Source organism: Gallus gallus, chromosome 1, assembly GCF_016699485.2.
Source record: "Gallus gallus isolate bGalGal1 chromosome 1, bGalGal1.mat.broiler.GRCg7b, whole genome shotgun sequence".
Taxonomy (NCBI): Eukaryota; Metazoa; Chordata; class Aves; order Galliformes; family Phasianidae; genus Gallus; species Gallus gallus.
Window position 1 is genome coordinate 110,725,828 of NC_052532.1, and position 26,490 is coordinate 110,752,317.

At 42.7% G+C, this 26,490-nt stretch overlaps 1 protein-coding gene and 2 non-coding genes across 6 annotated transcripts in view; all 3 read left to right on the forward strand.

Moving 5' to 3' along the window:
- The window catches only part of LOC107055472 (translation initiation factor IF-2-like), a 101,914-nt gene extending 75,909 nt beyond the window's left edge, over window positions 1-26,005 (forward strand). For 2 of the 4 annotated variants that reach the window (XR_006932567.1, XM_046906014.1), the window contains 2 exons: window positions 15,737-15,833; window positions 16,624-16,805. Coding sequence is in view for 1 of the 4 variants with exons in the window: in XM_046906014.1 (XP_046761970.1) it covers window positions 15,737-15,833; window positions 16,624-16,638 (112 nt within the window). In the remaining 3 variants the exon portion in view is untranslated. Of the gene's footprint in view, window positions 1-2,318; window positions 3,906-15,736; window positions 15,834-16,623; window positions 16,806-19,997 lie in introns of those variants that run through there. The other 2 variants (XR_006932561.1, XR_006932562.1) reach the window with 2 other exon arrangements.
- On the forward strand, window positions 2,360-2,457 carry MIR222 (microRNA 222). Its single transcript, NR_035005.1, has one exon. It is a non-coding gene; the product is annotated as a microRNA 222 (primary transcript).
- On the forward strand, window positions 2,864-2,962 carry MIR221 (microRNA 221). The gene has a single exon (NR_031402.1). It is a non-coding gene; the product is annotated as a microRNA 221 (primary transcript).
- Window positions 26,006-26,490: the final 485 nt, after the last annotated feature.

The window sequence follows — 26,490 nt, forward strand, 5'->3', positions numbered from 1 at the left end:
TTGTATTTTTTGGCAATAAGCTTCTCTGTGAGAAGAGTTCACCAGTGCCAAAGCATCACCTGTCTATATTAGAGATGATGCATGGTGGGTACTCTTTTCCTTTCATGTGGCAATGAGAATCTAGTTTGCACAGATATCAAACCAGAGCACTACTGAAAATGAGAATTGGATGACCTAGGCTGGTGGTACAGCTTGAGACTTCATATCATGTATGTGCGGAGCAGGTCCACTGTTCTACAGGAAAGAGTGCTCCATCTCTGAGACCTTTGCAAACCTTTTTCTTTGAGGCCCCATCTGGAGTACTGCCTCCAGGCCTGGGGCCCCCAGTACAGGAAGATCGTGGAGCTCTTGGAGCAGGTCTGGGGGAGGGCCACTAAGATGATCAGAGGGCTGGAGCACCTCTCCTGTGAAGAAAGGTTGAGGGAACTGGGCTTGTTTAGCTTGGAGAAGAGAAGGCTGTGGGGAGACCTCATTGTGGCCTTCCAGTATTTGAAGGGAGCATATAAACAGGAGGGGGACCAACTGTTTATGAGGGTGGATAGTGATAGGACAATGGGGAATAGTCTTAAACTGAGATGGGAGGTTTAGGTTGGATATTAGGAGGAAGTTTTTCCACACAGAGGGTGGTGACGCACTGGAACAGGTTGCCCAAGGAGGTTGTGGATGCCCCATCCCTGGAGGCATTCAAGGCCAGGTTGGATGTGGCTCTGGGCAGCCTGGTCTGGTGGTTGGTGACCCTGCACATAGCAGAGGAGTTGAAACTCGATGATCGTTGTGGTCCTTTTCAGCCCAAGCCATTCCATGATCCTGTGATTCTTTCCTGCAAGAGCCCAAGCTCTTGCTAGAAGTAACTTACACTTTGGATTTTGGGATGATTGACCTTCTGTGTTGGGTGCAACTGCCACCCCTGGACTGGGACATTGTGGAAATCCAGTAGAGAGCATGTGGGCTTTTTTCTTGGGGAAGCAGCAGGATGGTGGTTTGTTTTGAGGAGACTGGGAAGTGTAAGGAAAGCACATAAGTTGTGCAGATCAGTTGTCCAGCAGAAATCCTAGTATCTGTTTCTCAGCTTCAGCTCCGCTGCTCTTGCACTTCCAGTAGCACTAAATACTGGCAAAGTGCTGTCAGAAGTACAGGCTAGCAGGGATACTATATAGGGATCAGATAATGTCAATTCATGCTTGAATACTGCTTGTGAGATGGCACTGTGAAGAAGTTCAGAAAAACTGTGGGGATATAATAGCAACCACTCCTTTCCAGAAGTACTTTACAGTAATCTGTTACAGTTATTTGCTTTCCAGTAGATCTGTCCTTAATCTGATGCTATGGCTATAATCTAGTTAAACATAAATGGTAGAACTGTTGTAAACAAATGATTTAAAAAAAAAAAAGTGTAGAAATGCTCTTATGGTCAGTTATGGTTCTGTTTAAAAAGCAGTAAAACTTAGCAGGCCAGTGGCAATGTTGAAAGTGTTGTCATTAAAGTTGAAAATCTCATTGGTTCCCAAGTAAGTGTTTTAATTAAATATTTGAAATGTTTGGCCATTTTTTGTTTTTTACATAGCAAGGAGTCAGCATCCAAGTCTTAGCACTTAGGTCTACTTGAAGAATTCAGGAAGTTACACTGAAGTCACCATTAGAAGGACAAGCTAGTTGTGTATCTATTCATGGTTTTCTTGGATGTGCTACACAGAAGAATGATAGGTTCAGTACAGAGAGGAATTGAAACTCCTTCAATTGATACCAGAGTTAAAGTATTTCAAATAGCTATGTTCAGGGGCTTTTATGCAGAGACTCAAAATGCTGTTATCCAATAGTGAACTCTAAGCAGCTCCCTTCCTTCCCTACTAAATAATATAGAGGTTGTACTTCTCTCACTGCGATGTGGGATATGTTTCACCATTTCAGGATTACCTCTGTACCTTTACATTTAATTTGATTTAATGCCCTTCTGGACAGTGTGAGAACAGCCTGTTGTCTGAAAAATTCTCAGCTTCTCATACTACACTGAGGATTAAGGGGAGACTTAAGTTGGCTTTTGTTCTGATATTAGCGTACTTCAGATTTGTGAGCATTTCATATTAGCTGCTTTTGACTCTTTACTAGTATGGGAAAACAAAAACAGGTTATTTCTGATTAAAGTTTCAGGAACACCTTGTGAATGCCTGTTCATTATAACAACTAACAAGCGCATAACTGAAGCGATGGCCCTGACAACGCTCTTTTCTTGTAGAACGTTAACTGTGGATGCTTCTTTCTGTAAGGTCTGTCTATGTAAATGTTGCTTACACTGATGTTTTTTCTAATTGTTTCTACAGGTGGTGTTGGACTAATGCTGTGGATCGTTCAGCCCAGACCTTGTAGTTGCCCATCAATCGCTCAGTAGTCAGTGTAGATTCTGTCTTTACAATCAGCAGCTACATCTGGCTACTGGGTCTCTGATGACATCTCATATCTTCCATCTAGACTGTTTGTTGGATTTCTGTCTTCTCTCCTTGGTGCAGAGCAAGTTCACAGTGCTAACAAGTTAACGTCAGAGGTGTGGCCCCAAGTAAAGAATTGGATATATTGGATGTTGGATCTTCTTTACAATGGGAATCAGATTAACTATCTGGATGTTTTATATTGGGAAGCAGAAATATTTTCCGTAGCCTGTTGTGGGGGCTGTAGTTTAACTGGTAACTGTAAATTGGAACTATAAAAATAATCGGACTTTTTCACTGAAGAATCTTCAGCCTACCCTAATCAAAGGATAGGTGTTGAAAATGGTATCTTGTCTGATTGTGTGACTATTGCATAGTAGGGGAGGAAATGTACTGTGAACTGCGGTGCGCACAGCTGCTGTTAATCAGTTGTGTGGGAAGACTGTCCAGGTTTGGGGCATGAACCTGGCATACAATGTAGATTTCTGTGTTTGTTAAGCAACAGCTACATTGTCTGCTGGGTTTCCAGCTGCCTGGAAATACAAAGTGGAGGGTTGTCTACAATTTTTTTTTGTCAAGCTGCCTCTCTGCCAATCTTAAATAAGGAAAATAATGCAATTGAGGTCTGTGGGCTCCCTCACTCCTTGTTCCAGCTCAGGTGATCCAGCTGGTGTCTGCAGAGCTGGGAGCCAGGGTGAATCTGAAGCTAGTTAGGAGGAAGGTGGTACAAGAGACTGAAGTGTTGCAGGCATCAGAACTTGAGCAGCTCTCACGTGGAAGCTAATGCAGACTGTGTACATAACCATTACCTTGCCTTGGTGATGGCCTTTTTCTTTAAAAAGTGTGTGTGCTGTACGGTTAGGAAATCCTTTTGGAGACGAGAGTCGTGGGAAACCATGATAGGTGCTTCTATTCTAGATCTGATAAATGTACTTTTAAAGAGGTGCTACATATAGTATGGCTTATAAACAAAGTGCCTAGAAATAAATGGGGAGGGATAAGCTAATGTCTTGAGTGTTGGCACCAGCTGGATCTCTTAAGCTTCACCAAAACTAGGATGTTTCACTTGTGCATTATATTTAGCTGAGCAGTGACAAACCAGGCAGTTTCAGTTTGAGAAGAGGAGGCCTGGAATAGCAGGAGACTGTCCATTCAGACTTGAACTGCAGTCATAGTAGTGAATGGGGAAGCTTGTTCAGCTTGAGCTTGTACAACGTACGGCTGTACTGCTAACTCTTCAGTGTTGGTATCATGTGTATTTTGACCATGGACATTGGAAGAGCTGTGATGGCCGAACAATGAAGAAAAGTATGGTTTGGTTAAGCCTGTGTTTTCTGACTTATCTACAGGTTGTTATAGATCAGCAGGCATCCAGAACTTTGTTTGAATAGCATACTTAAAGAAGCAGAAGGGTTCCTAAGTGAGTGCTTGTATTAAAAATTTTTGTTTCTGTTTAAAAACAAATAAAACTTCTAGTGGAAAGAACTGTGTCATTCTGTTTACTGTATTGAGCTAGGTTTCCACAAAGTGTTACAGGAACTAGGGAACATAATGGTGTTAATTAACACATCCAGTGTAGAGGGTCCTGCAATTCACCTTTTGGATCGAGGGTTCCTGTAAAATTGTACAGACAGTTGCCTACGGACAGTATCTGGAGCAAATATTGATTATCCATTGAAGGAACTGGATTATCCACATATCTTTGAAAACCACTTGTTAATGTTGAGCAAGTGGTTTGTCTGCTCCTTTACATGATTTCCTCAATGCTAATCTGTTAGCATCTATATCTCTGTATAAAATTGGTGAAGACTTGTATATGAAGTTCATTGTTTAAATTATAGTTGGCACTTTCTTGGTTGTGTTATAGATGTTTCTCCCCGTATAGCCTCCTTCTGAATCTTGACCAGCATACTTATAATAGTCATAAAAATGGCAACATATTCCTGTCTGTGGTGTTTATGAGGCTCATTTAGCTTTAGTTGGGACTAAACAGAACTAAGCAGCAGTTCTTATGGTGTTGCTTTGCTCCTGTGTCTGTAGTTCAGCTCTTCAGGGTTCATATCAGAATAAGGTAATTCTGCCCTAACTGACTATATGGCAAATGCTGTATAGCAATTAAAACATATCACTGTAGTGTTCAGCATTAAGCCCCCTCTCCTATTCAGTTTCACTTCCCCACTGTTTCAGTTAAACTTACAATGTTGAAATCCCCTTTGTGGGCAGGTACTTCTGGTTCCTCTTATTTTTTTTGTCATGCTATTTGCTTTTGTATACAAGCACCTTTTAAAACAAAACAAAAACTATTACCTTATTCTGAAGTTTTTCTGTCATTTTCAGTGTCTAGCATAGCTAATGGAAGCATGTAAAAATGGTTACTCCTCTTACCACCTGTTCTTGTTTGTTATTCCTCCTTTTTTCCTATTCTGTATAGATTTCAGAAGTGCAAGGCCTGCAGTAAGCAGAGTGACTTGTGTACCCAAAGAGGGGAATATGAGACTGACAGTCCAGAGCTGTCCATCTCATTGCAGCATCTCTGAAGCCAGATCAACGTAGCGGGTGTTGATAACTGCTGAATTACTCAGCCGTATTCCTTCTCCAAAAGGCAGAGCGTGGAGTTGGGAATTCGAGCTTGATTTTTACTGTTTTTCCCCTGTACAATTCACTAAGCAGATAATGGGAGCTAGAACAGTGCCAGTTGATCTGTTTGCTGGAATAGTGGGCTGGAGAAAGATCTCGGTACTTTCATCTTGTATTTTCTTCTGTCTCTCTGTTCATGTAATACCTTCCCACGCTGATACTTCTTCCTGTCTTGACTCTTAATTTGACTTTATATCTGTTTAAATCTTGATACCAGGAAGAACAATATTTTTATGTTCTGGCTCCAGATAACTGCTAGGAAGGCCTCACTGCTTACTATTTCTGTTCTGTAAAGAATACCTCTGAACTCTATAAGCACTATTTTCTTGCCTATGCACATTGTTTCTGTGCAAATCAATTTCAAAGAACTGAAAGGACTTACCTAGTCTGACCTTGATGCACTTCCAGCATGTGCTGCCATATCAGTACACAGTAGTGACACATACATTCTCTAAGGTTCTTCAAGCAAAGCTAGAGTCATGAAGCTTCTAATACTGCGATAACAAAATGAAAATATGGTTGCTTTAGTGTGCAAAAATGAATGGGTTGTTTCAGTTGCTCAAAAATGTGCATAGACATTCCCAACTGGATTGAGCAGATTGCTGAGATCTGGAAGGTTTCTACAGCCTAATTGCCAGCTAATTTTACGTCCTGTACACATCTCCTTTCTGAGGCTGTCTGCTTGGGGACTAACTGTGCTGTAGCTGTTTTCTGAGCTCTTCCAGCACAGAGGAAGTCCCTGAGAATGTGCCTGTGGAAGGGCAGAACAGAAGGGACAGAATAAGGGTTTTGGAGCATTCTCTTAGAAAACCCCTCAGCAGAGACTTGCGCAAGCTGAGTGGAAGAAAAGGTAGTTCTACAGTGACTTATACTACTGCTACTCTATCTCAGGAGTGTCCTTTTGACAGTATGCATCTTCTAGTGGTAACTTGGAAGGAAGAACTGTGCTTCATTTCAAGGAAGTGACATGCAATTGTATGGCTAATATGATAGTTGGTATGGCTGATATGATAGTTGCTGTCTATGTATACAGCAGCGTGAGTTTTGTTTCAAAAGGCTTTGCTGAATTGTTGCTGTCCCTAACAGTTAACCAATGCTATCCTTCTAAAGTAGAAATTTTTCTAGCTGCAACTAAAGTTTTCTTCTGTGGGTTGCTAAGTAACACCTGCACGCACTGAGTCTTCCATTTTCTTTGAATGCCAGTCTTCCATGCAAAACACCTTTCCAAAATTAGTGTCTGTCAAGATCCTGAAAGGTAGTGGTGCTGCAATTCAAGTCAATCATGTTGCCTGCAGTAGGTGTTAATTCTCCCATCTGAAGACATTTGCAGAACCACTGATACAGTGAATCTCTGATTCTTTACAGCTACAAGAAAGCAGCATCTTCTGAGACACTTAAACACTAATTCTGGATAGAAATTGCAAGGGACTCACCTCTAACATCAGCTTGCTCATCATCACAATGTCTAATTTCAAAGCTATCTTATGTCTAAAATGCAGAGAGAGGTGGGATGAATGACCAGGTAGAGGACTTCTCACATACACCAACTAACATTTACATAGCTATAGATGCTGCAGTTTTTAGAGAGAGGTTGAGTACTAGGGAAGTGCCAGGGGACAAGTTGGTGGAGAGTACTTGTAATAAATATTTAATTTCTTTAGGTCCGCTCTACCAGAAGAGGAATCAATCCCTTCCATGTACGTAGAAACTTGGTATACTGTTCAGTTAGACATATTTGTTTTTCCATGCTTTTTGGTTACTTTGCTTCCTCTGTGCATGTGTGCTTGTTCCCTAGTTGTTCCCATAGTATGGACAGATGACCTGGGCCTGCTTTGAGAGCAGTATCAGAAGCTGAACAAGGTGCAATCTCTGCTGAGAGCAGCAGTTGCTGTTATTTTCCATGAGCATGCCTTCTCTGTTTCATGAATCTCACTTAGGGAAGTACATGCTCAGAGGAAACTGTTTTGTAGACTTATCCAGAGTTATCTCAGTGCTGTGTATAATTGCAGTCTTTCCAAAATGTCCGTGTAAAAGGCATTAAAACCACAGCAGCACAGCCAAGAATACCTCCGCTCTGTAGCTGTGGCCTTTCCAATATTCAAAAAGTGAATGAATGTAAAAGCAAACAGGCCCCAGTGCTGCCTTTTGTCTGTGGTTAGCCTCGGCAGCTACTGCAACACGCAGCAGTGGGGTTTGTCATGGTTACTGCAGAGCTGATTCATTAACTGTAAGGCTAGGAGTTATGACAACTCTTTCTAATGTCTCCCTCTGTTTACTTTTCTATATATGTATACTGAAAGAGAGGTGTGAAAGCAAGTCGTGTGAGTTGCTGAAAAGCCAATCTCTGCACCTTTGCAGAAGGTTCTCAGTCCTTTCTACCAGGTAGTCCTGGGCCTGACAGCTTCCTGAGGGGTGTGACTTTTCTGCTAATACCTGAGAGCATCTGAACAGTTATTGGCATAGTTTATGCTGATGCTGTTTCATACATTTTGGGTTATATTCAGAGTTTGCTTTCTTACTGACTGGAGTTATTGACTTTTAGACCAAAGCATGTTAAGTTTAAGAATGTTTTTTAACTGAGACGGGAGGTTTGTGTTAGATATTAGGAGGAAGTTTTTCACACGGAGGGTGGTGACACACTGGAATAGGTTGCCCAAGGAGGTTGTGGATGCCCCATCCCTGGAGGCATTCAAGGCCAGGCTGGATGTGGCTCTGGGCAGCCTGGTCTAGTGGTTGCTGACTGCATATAGCAGGGGGCATTGAAACTTGACGACTGTTGTGGTCCTTTTCAACCCAGGCCATTCTGTGATTCATTCTATGAAGTTGTTAAACCAAACTATTGTGAATATGCAGTTACACCTGGTTAACACCATGTAGCTTAACTGATGCAACAAGATAAACAACTAAAATCCTAGGATGCTATTCACGGCAGCAACGTGAAACTCACTGGAGTTCCCTGAGCAGTTAAGGACGTCAATCATGCACAGTATATCCTACTGGTTGCATAATCAGTCCCCTGAAACTAGTCTTCTCCCAAGGCCAGTGGGTACCCTTCTTTTTACAACTTATTCATAATGATTAAAAAAAAAAAAAAAGGACTTTAGGCAGTGATTAGAAGGCATTTCAGAATCCAAATTTTCACAGAGGATTTTCACCTCAACTGAACTTCCTAATAATGTAGAAAGATGTGGATTTACATGGTGGGATAGGCTGCCAAGCTTCTGGGTTTCTTTGTGTTTAATAGTGTTAAAAAAACAAAACAGTCCCAGTGACCAAACTCCCTCCAATTTTCCCTTAACAAGGACAGTGTGATTTAATGTGTTTTCTTGGATCCAAGATTCTGCTGTGTTGTGGGGCCACAAACGAAAGTTGCTCTCTTGAATGTGCTCTAAGTGTTATATCTCCATCTGCTCTCTAATTCCCCATCCACAAAAGAGGGATGTTGAGATGTAGTGAAATTAAGAGCTAGCCTGTCCCCAGATTAAAATCAGGTTTAAGTGGAAGTATGTGAAATGCTGGGTTTGTCCAAGGCACTTGGACAAAATTGTGGAGAACTGAAAGTGGGTTTGTTGTCAATAATAAAGAGAAGTTGGAAGGACAAGGAGAGAATCTGAGTTCTTGAAGACTTTGAACGCTGACCAGAAGAGAGAATTCTTACCTTCAGTGCTACTGCCTATATAAATTGGAGTGCAACCTGAGGAAGTGGGAGACCCAAATTCAGTTTCCTCTTTGCATTATCTGCAGATTGGTGTGACCCATACTTTTGAGACTACTTGGTAGCAACAGGGCACTTTATTAAAGTGGTGTTGCTCTGCCTTTAAGAAATAAAAATTGATATATCCGAAGAGTAAAAACTTGTCTGTGGTTTGGTGGTCAAAGGAAATATGACTAAAGTGGATGTTGCCTTGAGGTAGAAAACCTCCCCAAGACTGCTAGGAACAGTGTGTTAAAGAGCTATTGGATCTAGGATCCATAGAGGCAGCGTAGGTGCAAGAGCACTGCTTCTGAAGGATCCCTTAGTCTTAGTAGCACACTTTGTTTTCACCTCTATAGAAGGATGAGGGGTGCTTGGTCCCAGTATTTGTAAGAACAGAGTGGTCAGGACTGGGACTTCTGCCTCCTTATGGTCCTCAGAGCCTTCTGGGCAGGAAGTAGCAAAGTGGGATCATCTCTAAGATTTGGGAGATACGAGAGATTGAACCTCAAAATTTTGTCTGGTTTGGATTCAACTGAAAGAACTAAGTGAATTAGTATGTTCATTTTGTCAGTGCCTTATGCACAACAGCATCAGAAAATATGGTGTAAAGAAACTTTTGAACATAGCACACGGTATTGCTATAGGATATTCTTGGGCACAGCTGATGCTTTGACTGCAGATGACCGTGACCCCAGTTCAATGGAGTGTTCTGCACGAAGGCAAGGTACTTCTGATGTGTAATACTACCAAAACAAGAACATATACTCCTTCAGAAAGGGATTTAACCACAGATAAAGACTTCCTTGAATGCTCTGTTGACATTCATTGTTTATCTGCTCAGACTAGTCATATTTGGAAACACTGTTCTATTCTGACATATGACTTTTCCCAGGAGCAGCAAAGCTCACAACTAAGATTTCACAATAAAGAAAAATTCTGCTCCTCTTTGTGGGAATGTTACATATAAGCCATGACAACTCATTTGGCACAGGATTGTTATGTTTGCAGCAAGAATTTCCCCACCACTACTATCCTTACACATTTCTGATGTGCTTCCATTTGTTGGGGCTTTGTTTTAGTGAGTTTTGGTGTTGGTTTAATTCTTTTTTCTAGGAGGGTGGAGGCGGATCATTTTACTTTCAGCCCCCCGGCCATTCACTTAGAAACCATGCAACAGGTTTGAGAAACCCAAGTCCAGGCTTGTGTGTTTCTGTGTCACCACCAGCAGTGGAGTTGTTCCTAATTTATGGCCACCCGAACAAGCTCAGCGCCAGGCCCTTGGGAACTGTTCTGGTACCACACTGAAGTTACACATCCCGTTCCAGGCGAAGGGTGGGCATGATGCAAAATACTATGGTGACACAAACACATAGGCAATTACTTTCATATGAGGTAGCAATTCCAAACCTGTGTGGCTGGAAAGCTTGAGGTAGCTGCGGTAGCAGAAAGCATTAAAGACCAGACACCAGTATCCCTCTCTGGCTCAGTGCCGGTGATGTCAGTGCAGGATATGTCCATAAGTCAGTGGCACATCTTGAGGCTGTGGTTCATATGGCTCATCCTTTGAGAAGCGTGTAACACTTATTAAGTGGAAATTCTTCGTGCTCTATTACATCAGATCTTTTTTCAAGGTACCGGGCTTATTAACCAGATTACAATAAGTTACACTAGAAATGGCCCACACTAGGGTGTTGGTTTTTTTTTGTTTTTTTTTTTCTTTTGGCAGCCTTCCCCAGAGTTAAAGGGGATATTTTGAGCAGAATAACGCATATGGTGAAATCTGGTCTTCACAGTAGTTCTTGGAAGCTTTATCCACAGTCGCAGTTTTCACCCATCTAAAATTCCTGAGTTATAAAGAAGGTGGCATTTTCCTGCTTCCATGGTTGCTGCACCATCTGAGTACTCTCACTATGAATCTTGGAACTGGAGGAAGCACCAGCTTCTACCTTCAAAGAGGCAAGGAAAAAGGACGGGGATTTTCAAAGATGTGATTGTGTGAGCAGAGAAAATTAAAACCATGGTGGCATAGCCAACACCTCCAAATTTTTTCCAAAAAAGCTGGTCGGCTGGCTGAATGCGTTTGCCTCATTTTGCTGAAACTATAGTTCAGGTTATGTTGCTGTTACTATTATAAACCCTAGGAAGTGGGTGTTTATAAATGCAGTCAACATTCCCTCTGAGCAAAACTTGGCCTTAAAAGGGAGTTGTCCCAACAGCAAGAAGGATTATTTAAAGAAAAAGAAAACGCTGAATTTCTGCTCTTCAGAAAAAGGAAGCAAAACCAGGGATGGAATATTAAAATGTTCCCCACGCAGAAATGTTTTTTTTCCTTTCTTCTGTGGCTTTCGTGTAAAAGCTACTCAGTTGAGCCAGTGATAAATTTGCGATGGAAATTGAGTTGATTAAATAAATTAGAAGGCAATTAACTAGTTCTGTTTAATTAAGAAAAAATTACTGTAGCACATTACTAGAAAGGCGATGTCACCAGGAGTATTGTATTCTGCTGCTCCCTGAAATCGAAAGCAGGTTCTTCAAAGGTGGTTTGCACCTCTTTTTTGTTCCATTATGTCATCATGCTTTGTTCTCGTACCAACGTGAGATAGCCTTCAGGACTCTCAGGGGATGCCGCGTGTGGATTGAGAAGTGCTGGGTTATGACCAAGGTGAGGGAGATGGCATGTACAGAACTTGAACTGTAGGAGCGTACTGAGACAGATGCCTCAAAAACAGATAACCGTCAAGTGGGGTTTCGTAAGTCTCAGTTCTCACATTGGCATGGACTACAGCATAATCAATAGCATAACAGGGGCGAGTAGCCTAAATCCTGCTTTAGGCTTGCTTTGCAGACATCATCACTTTCCATGATATCTATTTCTCTTCTAGGTTTGATGCTTTCTGTCTGTCTAATCTTTCTCCCTGCAGAGAGAGAATTAAGTTCCTCTTAAGGAACCTGCTGTCATCAGGAAGGGAAGCTGCTGCTGGGATTTCCCATTCATGATCCAAATTTCTCCTTCCCTCCCTAGCCACTGCTTATAGCAAGATGCTGCCACTTTGTCTGCTTCCCCTGGGTTCCTTAACAAATTGGATGCTTTCAGGAAAATCAAGTGCAATGCTCCAGTTGTATGGATGTGCACATATTTATCCATCCAGCTGTCACTTAATGCATGTCTGCTTTGGGACAGATGAAGCTGTGGCACGTGTGCCCAGGATAGTTAGCACTCAAGTCCTGTGTGCCTTAAAATCCCACCTCCCTATAGTCTGCTTAAAATTAAGTACTCTGTGAAGTAAATCTTGTGAAGAAAATTAGGCTTTGAGGCCTTGGAATTGTATAGCACAAACTTGACTGGAGAACAGAAGGCTCTGGAGTGACCTGAGAGCTGCCTTTTCAGTATCTAAAGGAAGGCTGTTAAGAAGGAAGGGAATGGGCCTTTTTGAGGGCCTATTGTGATAGGGCAAGGGGAAAGAGATTCAACTAAAAGAGCGGAGACTTAGATTGGGTATAACAAAGTTTTTTTACAATAAGAGTGGTGAGGCACTGGAACAGGTTGCCCATAGAGGTGGTAGAAGCTCCATCCCTGCCTGGAGACACTCAAGACATCAGGCTAGACGAGGCTCTGATCTTCCAGTTGGGTCAGCCTGAAGGAGCAAGAAAGTGCCTCTGTTCCTGTGCACTGAGGTTTGTAACCAGGCTGTTAAGGCCATAAACTTGTTTGTTTGCGCTAGTCTGCAGATCACAACAGATCATATTCATTGTTCCCAAAAAAGGCTGTGAGAGTAAGTACTAGGAAGCAAAATGATATCAGTTAAGGTGGAGAGTTGAGGGAGGACTGCTGATTTTATGTAGTAACTCACATGGGGTGAGGCTGGAACTGCTGCATGGTTTTTGCTCTTTTATGATCAATTGTGATGTAAATGCTGATGGCTGCTTAACAGGCAAAACAAAGTAGGGAAATGATGAGTCATATGTACTCATAGCTTGTTTGAACAAGTAATGTGCAAATCAAGTTTCACTTAGAAGCTGCAGAGGTTTTCCCAAAGGCCTGCTGTCACCAGGCAGGGCAGCAGGAAGCTGACGAGAGTTTTGGAAAGCTCCTGTGGACCCCTCAGCAGATGGTTGCCATGATAGCAGGAGCGTCCAGGCTCACTGGCCTATCGATACCAACATTCACATGCAGTTAGCATTCTCTGAAACATGCTGTGAAACATGGGGAATTTCTTCTGTTACTCTTTAAGGACACAATCAGCTGCCTACTGATAGGGGAGAATACATCCTCTCTATGGAAAGAAAAGGCCTACAGCTCTGGCAGCAGGAAGGACTGGCTGGCTGCCCTTCCCATCTGAGAGTTTTGGTGAGGATCCAGGCCCCCTGCCCTCATACAAGATAGCCCAGTAGCCTTTCAGCACCAGTCTCTGAAGCTCAGATTGCAAAAGCACTCTTAACATTTGCCTCTCAAAGCCTAGTCTAAATTCATAGAATTATAGAATGGTTTGGGTTGGAAGGGAACTCAAAGCCTATCCACCCCAACCCCTGCTGTGGGCAGGGCTTCCCCCCACCAGCCCACGCTGCCCAGGGCCCCATCCAACCTCGCCTTGAGCCCCTCCAGGGATGGGGCACCACAGCTTCTCTGGGCAGCTGTGCCAGCGCCTCACCACCCTCTGCGGAAAGAATCTCCTCCTAACATCCCACCTGAATCTCCCTTCTTCTAGTTTAAAGCCACTTGCCTTTGTCCTGTCGCTATCAGACTATGTAAAAAGTTGGTCGCCCTCCTGTTTATAAGCTGTCACTAAGTACTAGAAGGCTGCAGTGAGGTCTCCCTGGAATATTCTCCAGATTGAACTAGCCCAACTGCCTCAGCCTCTCTTCATAGGAGAGGTGCTGCAGCCCTCTGAGCACCTTTGTTGCTCTCCGCTGGACCTGCTCCAACAGCTCCACTCCTTCTTGTGCTGGGGGCCCCAGGCCTGGGTGCAACGCTCCAGGTGGAACCTCATGAGCGCAGAGCAGAGGGAGACAATCCCCTTCCTCTCCCTGTTGATTATTTTACATACTATTGCAATGTATTTGTATTTATTTCCTTCAGTAAAAGGATCTTCTTTGTTGGCTGAATACTTTCATTCTCCGCAACAGGAGGGATATCTGACAGTTAAAGATACAGCACTTGTTATGAAGTCAGTAGCAGAATTCCCAAAGGCTTCAGCACACACAGGAGTGAAAACCAAAGTGCACACAAATTACTGCAGGTATCTAGAGTGCAACAGTATGAACATGAACTATGAGTTCCATGGCAAACATGTCCACCTGGAGCTCGGAAATATGGCCTTTTTTCCACCCAGCTGTTCTGGAGGCTGGTTTGAAGCCTAGTCAGGCTGTCAGCTGCTGAAGAGTTACTGAAATAGATGTATGGGAAAAGTGGCTGCTCAAATCAGCCGGGGGAGACCAATTTCAGCAAGCAAGATGCTGTGTGTGTGTATATGGCAAAGGCACAGTCTTTTGAAACTGTGCAGTGCAAGGGATGCTGCTAGGAACACACTGCAAAGGGAACAAGATCGTCATTTTGCAGTTTGGAAACTACTGTTTGAGTAATTCAGTTCTCAGTTCAGCATTAAAATAGCCTTCCTGTTAGTGCTCCAGACTGACACGGCTGGCAAGGAGAGGTTTCCCTCTCAGTTGACTCTAGATTTAGGTAATAAGAAGAATATGGTGAAGTACAGCTTCTCTTCACAAAAGGCCTTTTTGCACAAGATTTATTAAAGAGCTGCCCCATCACTCGGGCACTGTACAGTTACATGTTTTTGTCAATCCCACCTATTATGAGATGCCATTTGAAGTGCAAGTAAGTGCATTTTCTGTCTAGGTTTTGGTAAATACATCTTGGACATCTGTTCTCACTGTCAGAAATTCATTTCATATTTAATCACCTGGCTAATAAAGACTAAAGGTCTGATTCAGATCTTTCTTACAACTGATGTCACACCAGTAGGAGCATTACTGACTTCAGACTTTTATTTACTTCTGATTATGTTACTAATGAAAACTTTAATATTACTTAATGAAGGCAGATGCCAGGTAAAACAGTTGGAAATGTTCTATTATTCAGTTAATGGGGCTTTAGTGAGTCAGTAAAAAGCTGCCGCTGCTACGACAATGTAGGCAAAGTTGAGTGAAGGACCTGAGGAGGCTTGGCTGCACCCAGTGCTGCTGAACAAGCGCATACACCCAGCCAGCATGTGCCAGCAAAAGCTGGGCCACACGGGTGGCAGGGAGGAGCCCTGAACCACATTGGGAGATTTCTCTGAAGAGATGTTCTGTGAGGCAGAACTGCCCTATTGCATGTGGTAGAAGACAGGCGTTTTGAGCATGAGTAATCCAAGGGGCAGCTGATCACAAGGTGAAACGAACCACGCAGCAAAGGATCTCAGCCATCAGAGTGCGTGAGTCTGGAACAGAAGAGTTCTCAGGGAAAGCTGTTGAGATCGTCCATGCAACCCTACGTGTAATGGCTGAGGTGCTTAGGAAGAAAACTGATGCTTTTGCTATATTCAGCCTCGTGTGCAAAACAGTCCGTCAGATTTGGAATGAACTGTTGGACTGATGAAACACAACTTTAATTAGCTCTTCCACTTGATGCTTATCATTTAAAGTAACGAGGAAGCAAGAAGGAGTTCTACTGAAAAACTACTGTATTGCACTTGTGAAAAATGCATGGTTGTTCAGTTTATAGCCCGCTCTGTAGCTGTAATCTTGAGCAACCAATAAGGAACTTCATCATCAGCAAAGCTAAATAAGAACAACCTAGTCATTGTGCCTTAACAGTTTGCTTATTGCTGTAAAAACACAAAGTGCTTATATTTATTTATAAAAGCCCTAGAGTGCACTACAGGCTCCTGTGACTAAAGGAGCTGTCCTCCAGTGTAATTTAAACTTCCTTGCTCATTCATAACCACAACCACAAGGTTAAACTGACCTTCTCTGTTCTTCTCAGTTTCATCCCTGAAAAATGCACTGAACTTCCACCCCTGCCAAAACAAGGGATGTGCTCTTCACATCGGTTTCAGAGCCAATACAGAGCCCTGTCACAGGTATGTGACTAAATCTTAGTCATGTAAACAGAAGTTTTTTTCATCTTGAGTAAGTCAGTATGTCCTTCCTTCTGTCACCACTTGATAGATTGCTCTCTTGAAAACTAGATCCCAGTGGTATAAAATTCAGCGTATCGGCCTCAGTCCTTTCTGATGACAATCCAAACACTCAAACCAAAAGAATGAAAAGTTTGGCAGAGATGCGTTGTCCTCAAACCACTATAACAAAGAAGCAGAGCATCACATGAGATGTCAGCTGGCCTCAGGAAGGGAACTGAGAACTCCCAAAAGAAGGCTCTGTCCTCCCCGCCCCAATGACAGAGTTCAGGCCCTTCCACTGTGTTGTCCTCTGGAAATCACCAGCTCAGTTGTATGTGAGCCATTGCAGAATTTTTGCCCATGGTAGGTGGTAAAAAAAGAAAGAAGCCCTGAAAATAAGACTGTAATTTTGGCATTTGGCAAATTCTGTTCTGACTTCTCACTCTTGGAACACTGTTCTATGGGACTAGGGTCAGAGGTTCGCTAATAAATCAGCCTCCTGAATTACAGGGTTGAGATGCAACTGAAAGTTAGGTGGTGATGGAGATCAAGCCCTGAATAAAAGTTGTATGTATCTGTATATGCTTACATAGATGTCCTTAGAAAAGAAGCTACTCTCTATTGGTTGCACTGTCATGTCTATTGTAATGGCTGTCATACAGAAACAGGAAATATACCCATGACAAACAAGCACATAAGTAGTTATTTTCAGGCCTGGAAAGAAAACTTTTTTTTTTTTTTTTTTTTTCAGGCACTGTCACACTAAGTTTCTCTTTCTTGAGTTTCTCTTTCCTTCAGAAGAAAAAGAAACACAGTAGGAGCTGCAAAGGACAGTCAATCAATGCCTGGACTGTGTCCAATGTACTGGAATATATGAGTATGCGTGAGATAAATGGATTGATTATTAAAAAGTCCAATCCTATAGAAAACAAAGGAAATATATCAGCAGTATTTTGGATCTTATTCTTCCTTACTTACTCGCAGTCCTTTAACCTGATTGCTTAAAGGCATATTAAACTAAGTGTGAAATATATTTCTCTGTCCCATTACTCCACCAATTTAATGTCAAGAGGAAATTCATTGTATCAGGTACAAACCTTTTATGTTTATCTGACATAATCTCCACCAGAAGCATAATCTATCTCCATTCATGGCAATGAAGAAATGAAAAAAAATTGAGAAGGAAACTTGAAATGCCAAATACCTGCATTAGCAAACTCAGGTCTATGACTTACAATTAAAGCATCTGCAGGTAAATGGTGATGAAATGTTCTTGAAATATCATCAATGACTTCTGTTTCCCTAGAAGATACTTTGTATATATCACTCAGTGTAGGAGAGCACAAAAGGCCTTTGTATCACCAACCCTACCGCATTGTTCTAGATTTACTCTCTAACAATGAGCAACACGATTGTTTTTCATTTCTCATCTTCCTGATGAGGAAATTTCATCAGCCAGTTTTAGAGTTAAAGCAATTAAGACCACAGTAGATGGGAGAACAGGGGGCATTCCAAGAACAGTCTAACAAAGGGTGATGCAGTAGGACCATTTACCAGCTACAGTTTTGGTATTAAAGAGGACAGGTAAAAGAGGATAAAAAAGAAGGCAAAAAAAAACTTAGTCCTGCTTCTTGACGACTTCTCACAGAGCTGAGTATTTGTCAACATTTAGCATTGATATGATATCCTTTCATTTTGCATATAGATTATTTCTTTCCTCGTCTTTCTTCCTCCCACTGGCTCTTCCACAAGGCAGTAGGATTTTGTCACATGCTTTTTCTCCCTAACTTCACGTTTTTCCTCAGAAAGTCTCATAACAGAGTGAGGGTGCTGATGCTTAGTATGACACCATCTGTTTAGCAATCCCAGCCTGGTTTCCAACAGCCAACCTGAAATGCATGGTTACTCCCAGCCTTTCCTTCTGCTGGAGCACTGGCCGAGCCAACCACCATGCTTACTGCCTTCTTCCTCTAGGAAGTACTGCAGAAGCCCCAAAGTGAATGAAGGACTGGTTAGTGCAGAAGGACTCTGGCCACATCTGCTTTCTGTAGCCCCAAGGCAGACTGCATGTACTACAGTGATGTAGACATATCTTGCGTAGCATGGTCTAGGGCAGCAACACCAGAGCAAATGGTGCAGATCAGCAGTTGCGTCAAAGCTGTATGTAGCCATCCTGTTTGTGAGATAGGGGTGATGGAAGATGAGGGCTGTGCAGCTGCTACGACATGTGCCCAAGGAAGCATGCAATGCACAGAGTAATGCTAACTGAGAGATAGGGCTCCTCAGTTATTCAGTCCACACAGCGTAAAATAAACCCTGGCGACATGTAAAATGACCTTTGCTAGGAAAGGAAAGGAGATCAATAAGAAGAAATCCTCCATAAGCTAGATATCTTCTACAGCCCAGCAAAGTGCTCTCCTGAAGTGACCCACCCGCCACAGCCAAACAAATCTCCCATCATTAGGCACCAATTGATTCTGCAAAAGATTGCTCCTTGTTTAGGCCCAAATATCCCTCTTTCCTCTTAATGCTCTGTTGTTGGCTCCACCATTTACCACTATATACCATGAAAAGCAAGCAGGAAAAAGTAAATCTTGAGGAAAAGTTAATAGCGTGTTTTGCTAATTAGGAGGTGTTGCTGAGAGTGTTAGCCCCACATAATAACTACTGACCCATTTAGATATATTTTCAAATGCTCTTTCCTTTTTGGTGTTGGCTTGTTCTACAGCTTCATATTAAGCAGTTGCCTTCAAGCCTTCATTTAAAGCATGCGTTGCACTCACCCATCTGGCAACTTTATGTTGTATAAAACAAGGGAGTGCACAGTATGTGGCATAAATTACAGACAAGAAGAATGCAAAGGCACAGCATGTAGGGTAAATTAAAGCAAGCATGCTTCATGGCCCATAGCAGAGAAGGACAGACCAATTTTGCATCATAAATGCTGGAGAACATGTGTTTTAAAATGAGAATTAAAAACAAACAAACAAACAAAAAAACTAAAAAAGATATACCCTCAGAGGCAGGCAGCCTTTTCCTGGAGGCAGCAGCAACTATGCAAGACCACATAAAGCAATAACGATGGAGATAATGTTAGATAACAAGAGGTAACAGATTGCAGTAGGAGGACAAAGAAAGAAACCAAATGCTAAGATGGAGTAAGCCCCAGTGGACTTTTAAAAACAACAGTGTGAACTGAAAATGAAAGGAGCAGAAAACACAAAGATCTGAGGATAGAAGCCGTTCTGGCCTTTTTTTATGGCAGGAATATATGCAATGCACAGTTTCGTTACTAATGCAGCATGTAACATCAAAGGCTTCGTAAGTGGTTCCTACTCGCCATGGCCAAGTGAACTCAGCACAACCTCTGGTACCAGGAGCCTTGAGCTCCTGCTCTGATGATCCAGAAATGCTGACCATCCCATGCCACTCTCCAGCCATCATGTGGGCATGTGTGTACGTGTGTGTGCATACATACGTGATGAGAAATGGGACAAACTGGGTTTCTGAGCAAACTGCTACTGCATGCCAAAGCTTTTATTCTATTCCTTAGCTGCCCAAATATCCTACTTGTTTTGGGCAAGGTGAGGCAGTGGCACAGGTTGCCCAGGGAGGTGGTGGAGTCATCGTTCCTGGAGGTTTTCAAGACCCATGTTGATGTGCGACTGAGGAATGTGGTTAGTGGGCATGGTGATGGCGGGCTGACAGTTAAACAAGGTGAACATAATGGTCTTGCCAGCCCTAATAATTCAAGGGTCTGATTCCAGTGGCAAAGTCCTTCCCGGTGCATTTTGCTGTCACCAGGTGGTGGGAACAGGTGAGGTCTGCAGCATAGCAGAGTGAGGGGTAGTGCAGAGTGATGTGCTTGTGCTACGACGCTTTGTCCTGCTCACCACTAAGCTTGTAGAGGTGGGACAGATGCAGCTTCTCCATACATGCTTCTACAGCAGTTTTTGCCAACCTACAGCAGGGCTGTTGTCCTCCCAGTGTCCTGCCATGGCCCGTTCCTCATGCCAGCATTGGCACTTGTATTGCAGCACTGCGAGTCACCTCTACTGAACTAACCTTACCCAAAAAGGTGGTTACTTTCTCATCTACCTTTCTCTTCTTCTTGTTGTGATGCAGCTCTCAAGCCATGATCTGGTTCTAGCCACCTCTGGACAATCAGAAGTCTGGATTGAAAGTGTGGGACCATGGTGACTTCAATTTGAATGAGGCTGAGCTACTATGGAATGGTACTCTGACTCTGTTTTCCTTTCCCACCCTGGGCTGTTTTGACAATTTAGAGCATGTTTTTCTCAAGGCAGAGAATGTTTCCCATTATGTATTTGCGCATTGCCTAGCTAGCTGGAACCCTGATCTGAGGTGGAAACTTGAGGCCCCACCATAGCACAAATAATAAATGTAACACACTGAAGAACAGATGCATTCACATATGGTGTATTATAATTCAGACAAATAAAAATTCTTATGTTGTATGTAAAAATCATTCTATATGTGCCACAGCATAAAAACTGAAAATAAAAACAAAACTATGAAGAGTCAAAGAATCTTAGGGTATGTAACCCACTTCACAAAGACAATCTCTTCTGTGTCCATTCCTCATTGCCAAGGAAATCATCATGCAAGAGCATCCTGTGACTTTGCTGTTGCCCTAGTTGTACTGTCATTTTCAGCATTATTTCAGAATTCTTTTCTGGCCTAAGCAGCCAGCTGTCCCCTCAACTGCCCATAAACACATACACTGGATGTGCATAAGATGTCTATGTCTTCGTTTCGCGTAACTCCAGAAAAGCGCACCATTTTTGTCTTTTCAAGAATGTGGTCCCTGATGACAGCATCATCCCAGGACAGTTTGGGTTTCATTCCTGCTGGACTGGGAATAGGGATCATTCTGACAGAGGGCATTTTTTGCTAAGCTGTGCTGGCATTGATAATAATAGCAGCAACAACTATTTGCAAAGAGGAAAGTTATTTGTGGCAATCTCTGGAATATCATATTTAACTCTTTTGGAGGAGGAACATTCAGATAAAAGGACTAATGAATTTTTAGAGAGTTGTAGCTAAATGGGAATTCTAAGCTGAATTTTAAGATAAATCAGGATCTCATAGGCTAATGAGTAAAAAAATAATAAAAGATGTCTTCAGTAAGTGTTTTTTTTTTTTTAAGTCAGACTATTTCCTACTTTGCCTTGTCCATTTTCAGGAAATTCATTCTGTGTGTAATAAGTAAATGCTTCAGTTTTTGGAAGTTTGTTATATTAGTTTCAAAAAATAATTAAATGGTTTGATTCCTGTTTTTAGAATTAAATTTGCACCAAGCTATAAAGTCATGGGCTTTGCCTCTATTATCATTAATATTCATAAATATAGTCTTAGCAAAGCTGTCTTTTAAAAAGAAGATGGATTTCAGAAAGTCAAATTTAAATGTCCACACTGGATACACAAGAACCAGAATTTCTGAGTTCCCGATACTTGCACTAGTCAGTGAAGTACAAAGAAAAAAGCAGTTTGGACAATTGCCAGAAGTACATCACAAGGAGGCATAAATCACTCGTCCCCTCTGCCAGACATTCATTTGTGACTTAGCGTTAAATTGAAGTGAACCGTTTACAAGCAAGAAAAATAGGCAATGCTGGAAATTGTTTTACTAGCAGCTTTTTATCCCACTTTTCCTTTCCTTTGCAATGAGAGGAAACATAGTCAAAACAACGCATTCTTTGGAGCCGAAGACATATAGTTTACACTTTATTAATGGATTTGAAAAGTGTACAAAAGATAATATACCTAGATAATACAGATAGAACAAAGCAGAAATCATCACTCCTCACAAGCTGTTGTAAAGCAGTTCATTTATTCAATAGGTGTTTGAATTTCACCTCTTTTTGCATAAAATCAGACACAAAGTGTACCATTTCTACATCAGTCTCAGCTATTTTATTTGCACTGAGATGCTGAAACACTGATCATACACAAGATCACAAGTAGTGCTTGGACCTATACATGGGTGCTCTCACCTCGACAATAAGACAGAGCTGAAAACATTTAATACTTCTTCCTTTAAATCAAACTGGATTTGCCAACACAGTGAAAATTTGTAGGATTAAGTGAAGCATAGGGCCAGATTCTCAGTATACAAACTCAAAAGTTGATTTAGGTTGGTGGAATGGTGCCAGTTTGCAACAGCTAAGGATCTGATCCCCACAATCCTTCCCCTTTTAAAACAGTCAGAATTAACCAAGATAAATTCCTCACTCCTAAGCTACTGGTTGCCTGAGGAAATATTTTGAAAGGATTCTTGCCCAAAATGCAAACATCTCAAAAACTTACTTCAGGGGCATATTTGATCTATTATTAGAATTGCTGAACATCCTATATCATGTGAGTATATCTTGCATCCTATGTGAAAAACTATGCAGGCTATAGCTGATTTGTAATTTTGCAAATGCTCACTTTTCCAGTAAAGCAGTTAGCATGCATTATTATTAGTGCTACTGTGCTATCCTAAATTTATTTCTCTTGAATGCCAATGCATAAAACCTGACAGCTTTACCACAGAGAAGGACTGCAGGTTTACCAAAACCTGCAGTCTATCTGAGCTTTGGTTCTGGGTGATGTGGGGAACACTCTGATCAGCAACTTGGGCCAGCACTTTTGCCTGCACTATGTCAATACAAATGGCCATGATGGGCTCACTGAAGGCAACCTAGAATCATTAAGGTTGGAAAAGACCACTAAGATCATCTAGTTCAACTGTCAGTCATCTAAATAATCTAAAACAGAAATAATCCTCTTTGACTGGGAGGCATTCCTTATGGATGGCAGATTTGAGAGGCCTGCCCAATGTGAACTTCTTCATCAGTGTCCAGAAAGTGAGTAGTGGGATGGAGAGAGAGCAAGATGAAAGAAAAGCACATCATATTTTGCTTTACAAACTCCTGGCCCAACTACTCTTCACATGTCATAGAACAAGGTGAGACAGTTTACGTACGGCCAAGTGGCACATCAAAACAGATGTGCTTCTGAGACTCATCTTCTGGCTTAGGTCCTTACTTTCTCTCTGGTAACAGATGTTCATTATTATGGTGGGTTTTGGCAGTGCTCTCCTATGCTGCTTAGTTCCTCCAAAATCATACACCAGCTCTTACTGTAGCTTTCTGCACAGCTCTGTTTTCTTTTCTTCATGTCTCTTTGCACTGCTGTTTTGACTTCCTGTTACTTGCAGTAAAGACCATCACTAACCACTATTCACACCTTTCTCTGATCTTCTTACAGCCATCTTGCTACAGTAAGTACATAGTATCTCATGTGGCTTCATTTCCCATTGCTCCTCCAAAGCTCCCTAGAGGACTTCATTGTTTTTCTTTTTTATTTAATTGATAGAATAATAGGTTGACAAATACTTCTAAGATCACTAAGTCCAACTGTCAGCCCATCCTCACTGTGCCCTGGACTTCAGGAGAGCCAACTTTGACTTCTTCAAAGACCTACTTGGAGGTATCCCATGGGCTAGAGTGTTAGAAGGTAAGGGGGACCATGAGAGCTGGTTGGTGCACAAACATCACTTCTTCCAAGCTCAAGACTGGTGCATCTCTAAGAGAAAGAAATCAGGGAAAGGTAGCAAGAGTCCTGTGTGGATGAGCAAGGAACTCATGGATAAAGTAAAAGGAAAGAAAAAGATCCATTAAATATGGAAAAAGGAACTGTCCACCGTAGGAAAAATATAGGAATGTTGTCAGGGCCTGTAGGGATGCAGTGAGGAAGGCTAAGGCCCTCTTGGAATTAAAACTTGAAAAGAAGGTGAAGGATAACAGGAAAGGCTCTTTTAAAGTATGTCAACCGTAAAAGGAAGATGAGGGAAGAAGTGGGTCCCTTACTAAATGAAGTGGGTGCCTTGGTAACAGGACACTGAGAAGGCAGACATGCTGAATGTCTTCTTTTTTTCAGTGTTTATTGCTTAGATTAGCCCTCAGGAATCCCAGACCCTGAAGGGAAATGAGATTCTGGGTAAAGGAAGACTTTCCATTGATTGAGGTGGGTCTGGTCAGAGAGCATCTAGCCAAAATCAGTGCACACAGATCCATGGGCCCTGAAGGGATGCAGCCACGTGTGCTGAGAGAACTGGCAGATGTGATTACTGAACCACTCTCTTTCACTCTCTCTGACAAACAGAAAAGGTGCCAGAAGGCTGGAGGATAGCCAGTGTCATTCCAAGTCTTCAAAAAGGGCAAGGAGGATCTGGGAAACTACAGGCCAGTGAGCTTCACCTCTGTCCCTGGAAAGGGGATGGAAAAACTTGTTCTGGATGCCATCTCCAAGCAATTGGAAGAGAAGTTATCAGTAGTCAACATGGATTCACCAAGAGGAAATCATGCTTGACCAACCTGATTGCCTTCTATCATGTCATCACTCGCTGGGTAGATTGGGGAGAGCAGTGGGTGTTGTGTACCTTGACTTCAGCAAGGCGTTTGACGCTGTCTCCCACAACATCCTTGTTATGAAATTAAGAAAATGTGGGATAAATGAGTGGATGGTGATGTAGATTGAGAACTGTCTGACTGACAGAGCTCAGAGGCTTATCATCAGCAGTGCAGAGTCTGGTTGGAGACATGTAACTAATGGAGTTCCGCAGGGGTTGGTTCTGCATCTGATCTTTTTCAAAACTATCAGCAACCTGGATGAAGGGATAGAGTCCACCCTCAGCAAGTTTGTTGATAACACAAAGCTGAGAGGATTGGCTGACACACCTGAAGGCTGTGATACCATTAAACAAGACCTGTACAGACTGGAGAGTTGGGCAGGGAGGAACCTGATGAGGTTTAACAAGAGCTAGTGCAAGTCTTGCAGCTGGAGAGGAATAACCACATCAGTATAAGATAGAGGATGACCTGCTGGAGAGGAGCTCTGCAGAGAAGGACCTGGGGGTCCTGGTGGACAAGTTTGGCCATGAGCCACCAGTATGCCTTTGTGGCCAAGAAGGGTGCATTAAAAAGAGGTTGGCCAGAAGGCCGAGGAAGGTTATCCTCCCCCTCTATTCTGCACTGGGGAGGCTGTATTTAGACCACTGTGTCCAGTTCTGGGCTCCCCAGTTCAGAAAAGACAAGAATCTCCTATCAGGAGTCCAGGAAAGGGCCACAAAGATGTTACAGGGCCTGGAGCATGTCCTGTATGAAGAAAGGCTGAGTAACCTGTATCTGTTCAGCCTGGGGAAAAGAAGAATGAGAGGGAATCTGATAAATGTTTATAAATATCTAAGGCCAGGTTCTTCTCAGTGATATGCAGAGATAGGACAAGGAGTAATGGCCTAAAACTTGAACACAGGAAGTACTGTATTTATACATGGAAGAACTTCTTTACAGTAAGGATGATGGAGCACTAGAACAGGCTGCCCAGAGAGACTGTGGAGTCTCCTTCTATGGAGATATTCAAGACCCATTTGGGCACCTACCTGTGTAACCTATTGTAGGGTACCTGCTTTAGCATGGGGGTTGTACTTGATGATTGCTTGAAGTCCCTTCCAATCCCTGGGATTCTCTTACTCTGTAATTCTGTGCTTACTAACCATGTCCCTCAGTGTCATGTCCACATGATTCTTGAACACCTCCAGGGATGATGACTCCACCACCTCCCTGGGCAGCCTGTGCCACTGCCTCACTGCTCTTTTGGAGAAGAAATAGCCCCTAATATCTAACCTGAACCTTCTCTGGTGCAACCTGAAGCTATTCCCTCTCATCTTTCCTCTGTTACCTGGGAGAAGAGGCTGACCCTCACCTAACCACATCCTTCTTTCAGGTGGCTGTAGAGAGTGAGAAGGTCTCCCCTGAGCCTCCTCTTCCCCAGACTGAACAATCCCAGTTCCCTCAGCCACTTCCCATAAGGTTTGTGCACCCGACCCTTCAGAGCTCTGTTGCCCTTCTCTGAACACACTCCAGGGCCTCAATGTCTTTTTTGTAATGAGATAGTACTGCAGGGGTGACAGCGATTTCCAGAGACAAGCAGGCCCCAGCATCTGCTGCGGAGGATCTGCACAGAGAACCCTCCAATGTTTTTCTATCTCATTTCCTTTTGTTTTGGAGCCCTTTTTGGACTTGGCATTAATCATCATGAAAAAATAAAAAAAAGGAATAACAGCACTTTGCGTGGACCTTTACTTCCCTTTGCACACAGCCAGCAGAGTCGCTCAGTGCTTGGTATCTGGTTTGTTTAGTGAACTCCTAGTGAGTCACCAGGAGTACATGCTACAATGTTCTGAAGGCATCTTAGCCATGTGCTGACCTGCTCCAGCCATGCATTGCTGGTGGGGTCTCACAGGATCACAGCGGATGAGTTCACAGTCATGGGGTCAACAGCACAAGGTTAGCTAGGAAGGGTCACAACTTGACATAACTTCTGCTCTGGTGTTCTGTTAGTGACAGCAGCTGTCTGGGGACTGATCAGCTTCATACTGTGTGTGCAAGGGATGGTAGAGTCTGTGAGCAGATGAACAAAGATCCTGAACGTGTGCATGTGGAGAGAGCCAGGAGGTGTGTAAGCATGGGGAGGGGTTATTTCTAGGTGACAACAGACTTCATAACCATAAAACCATAGAATGGCTTGGGTTGGAAGGAGCCTCAAAGAT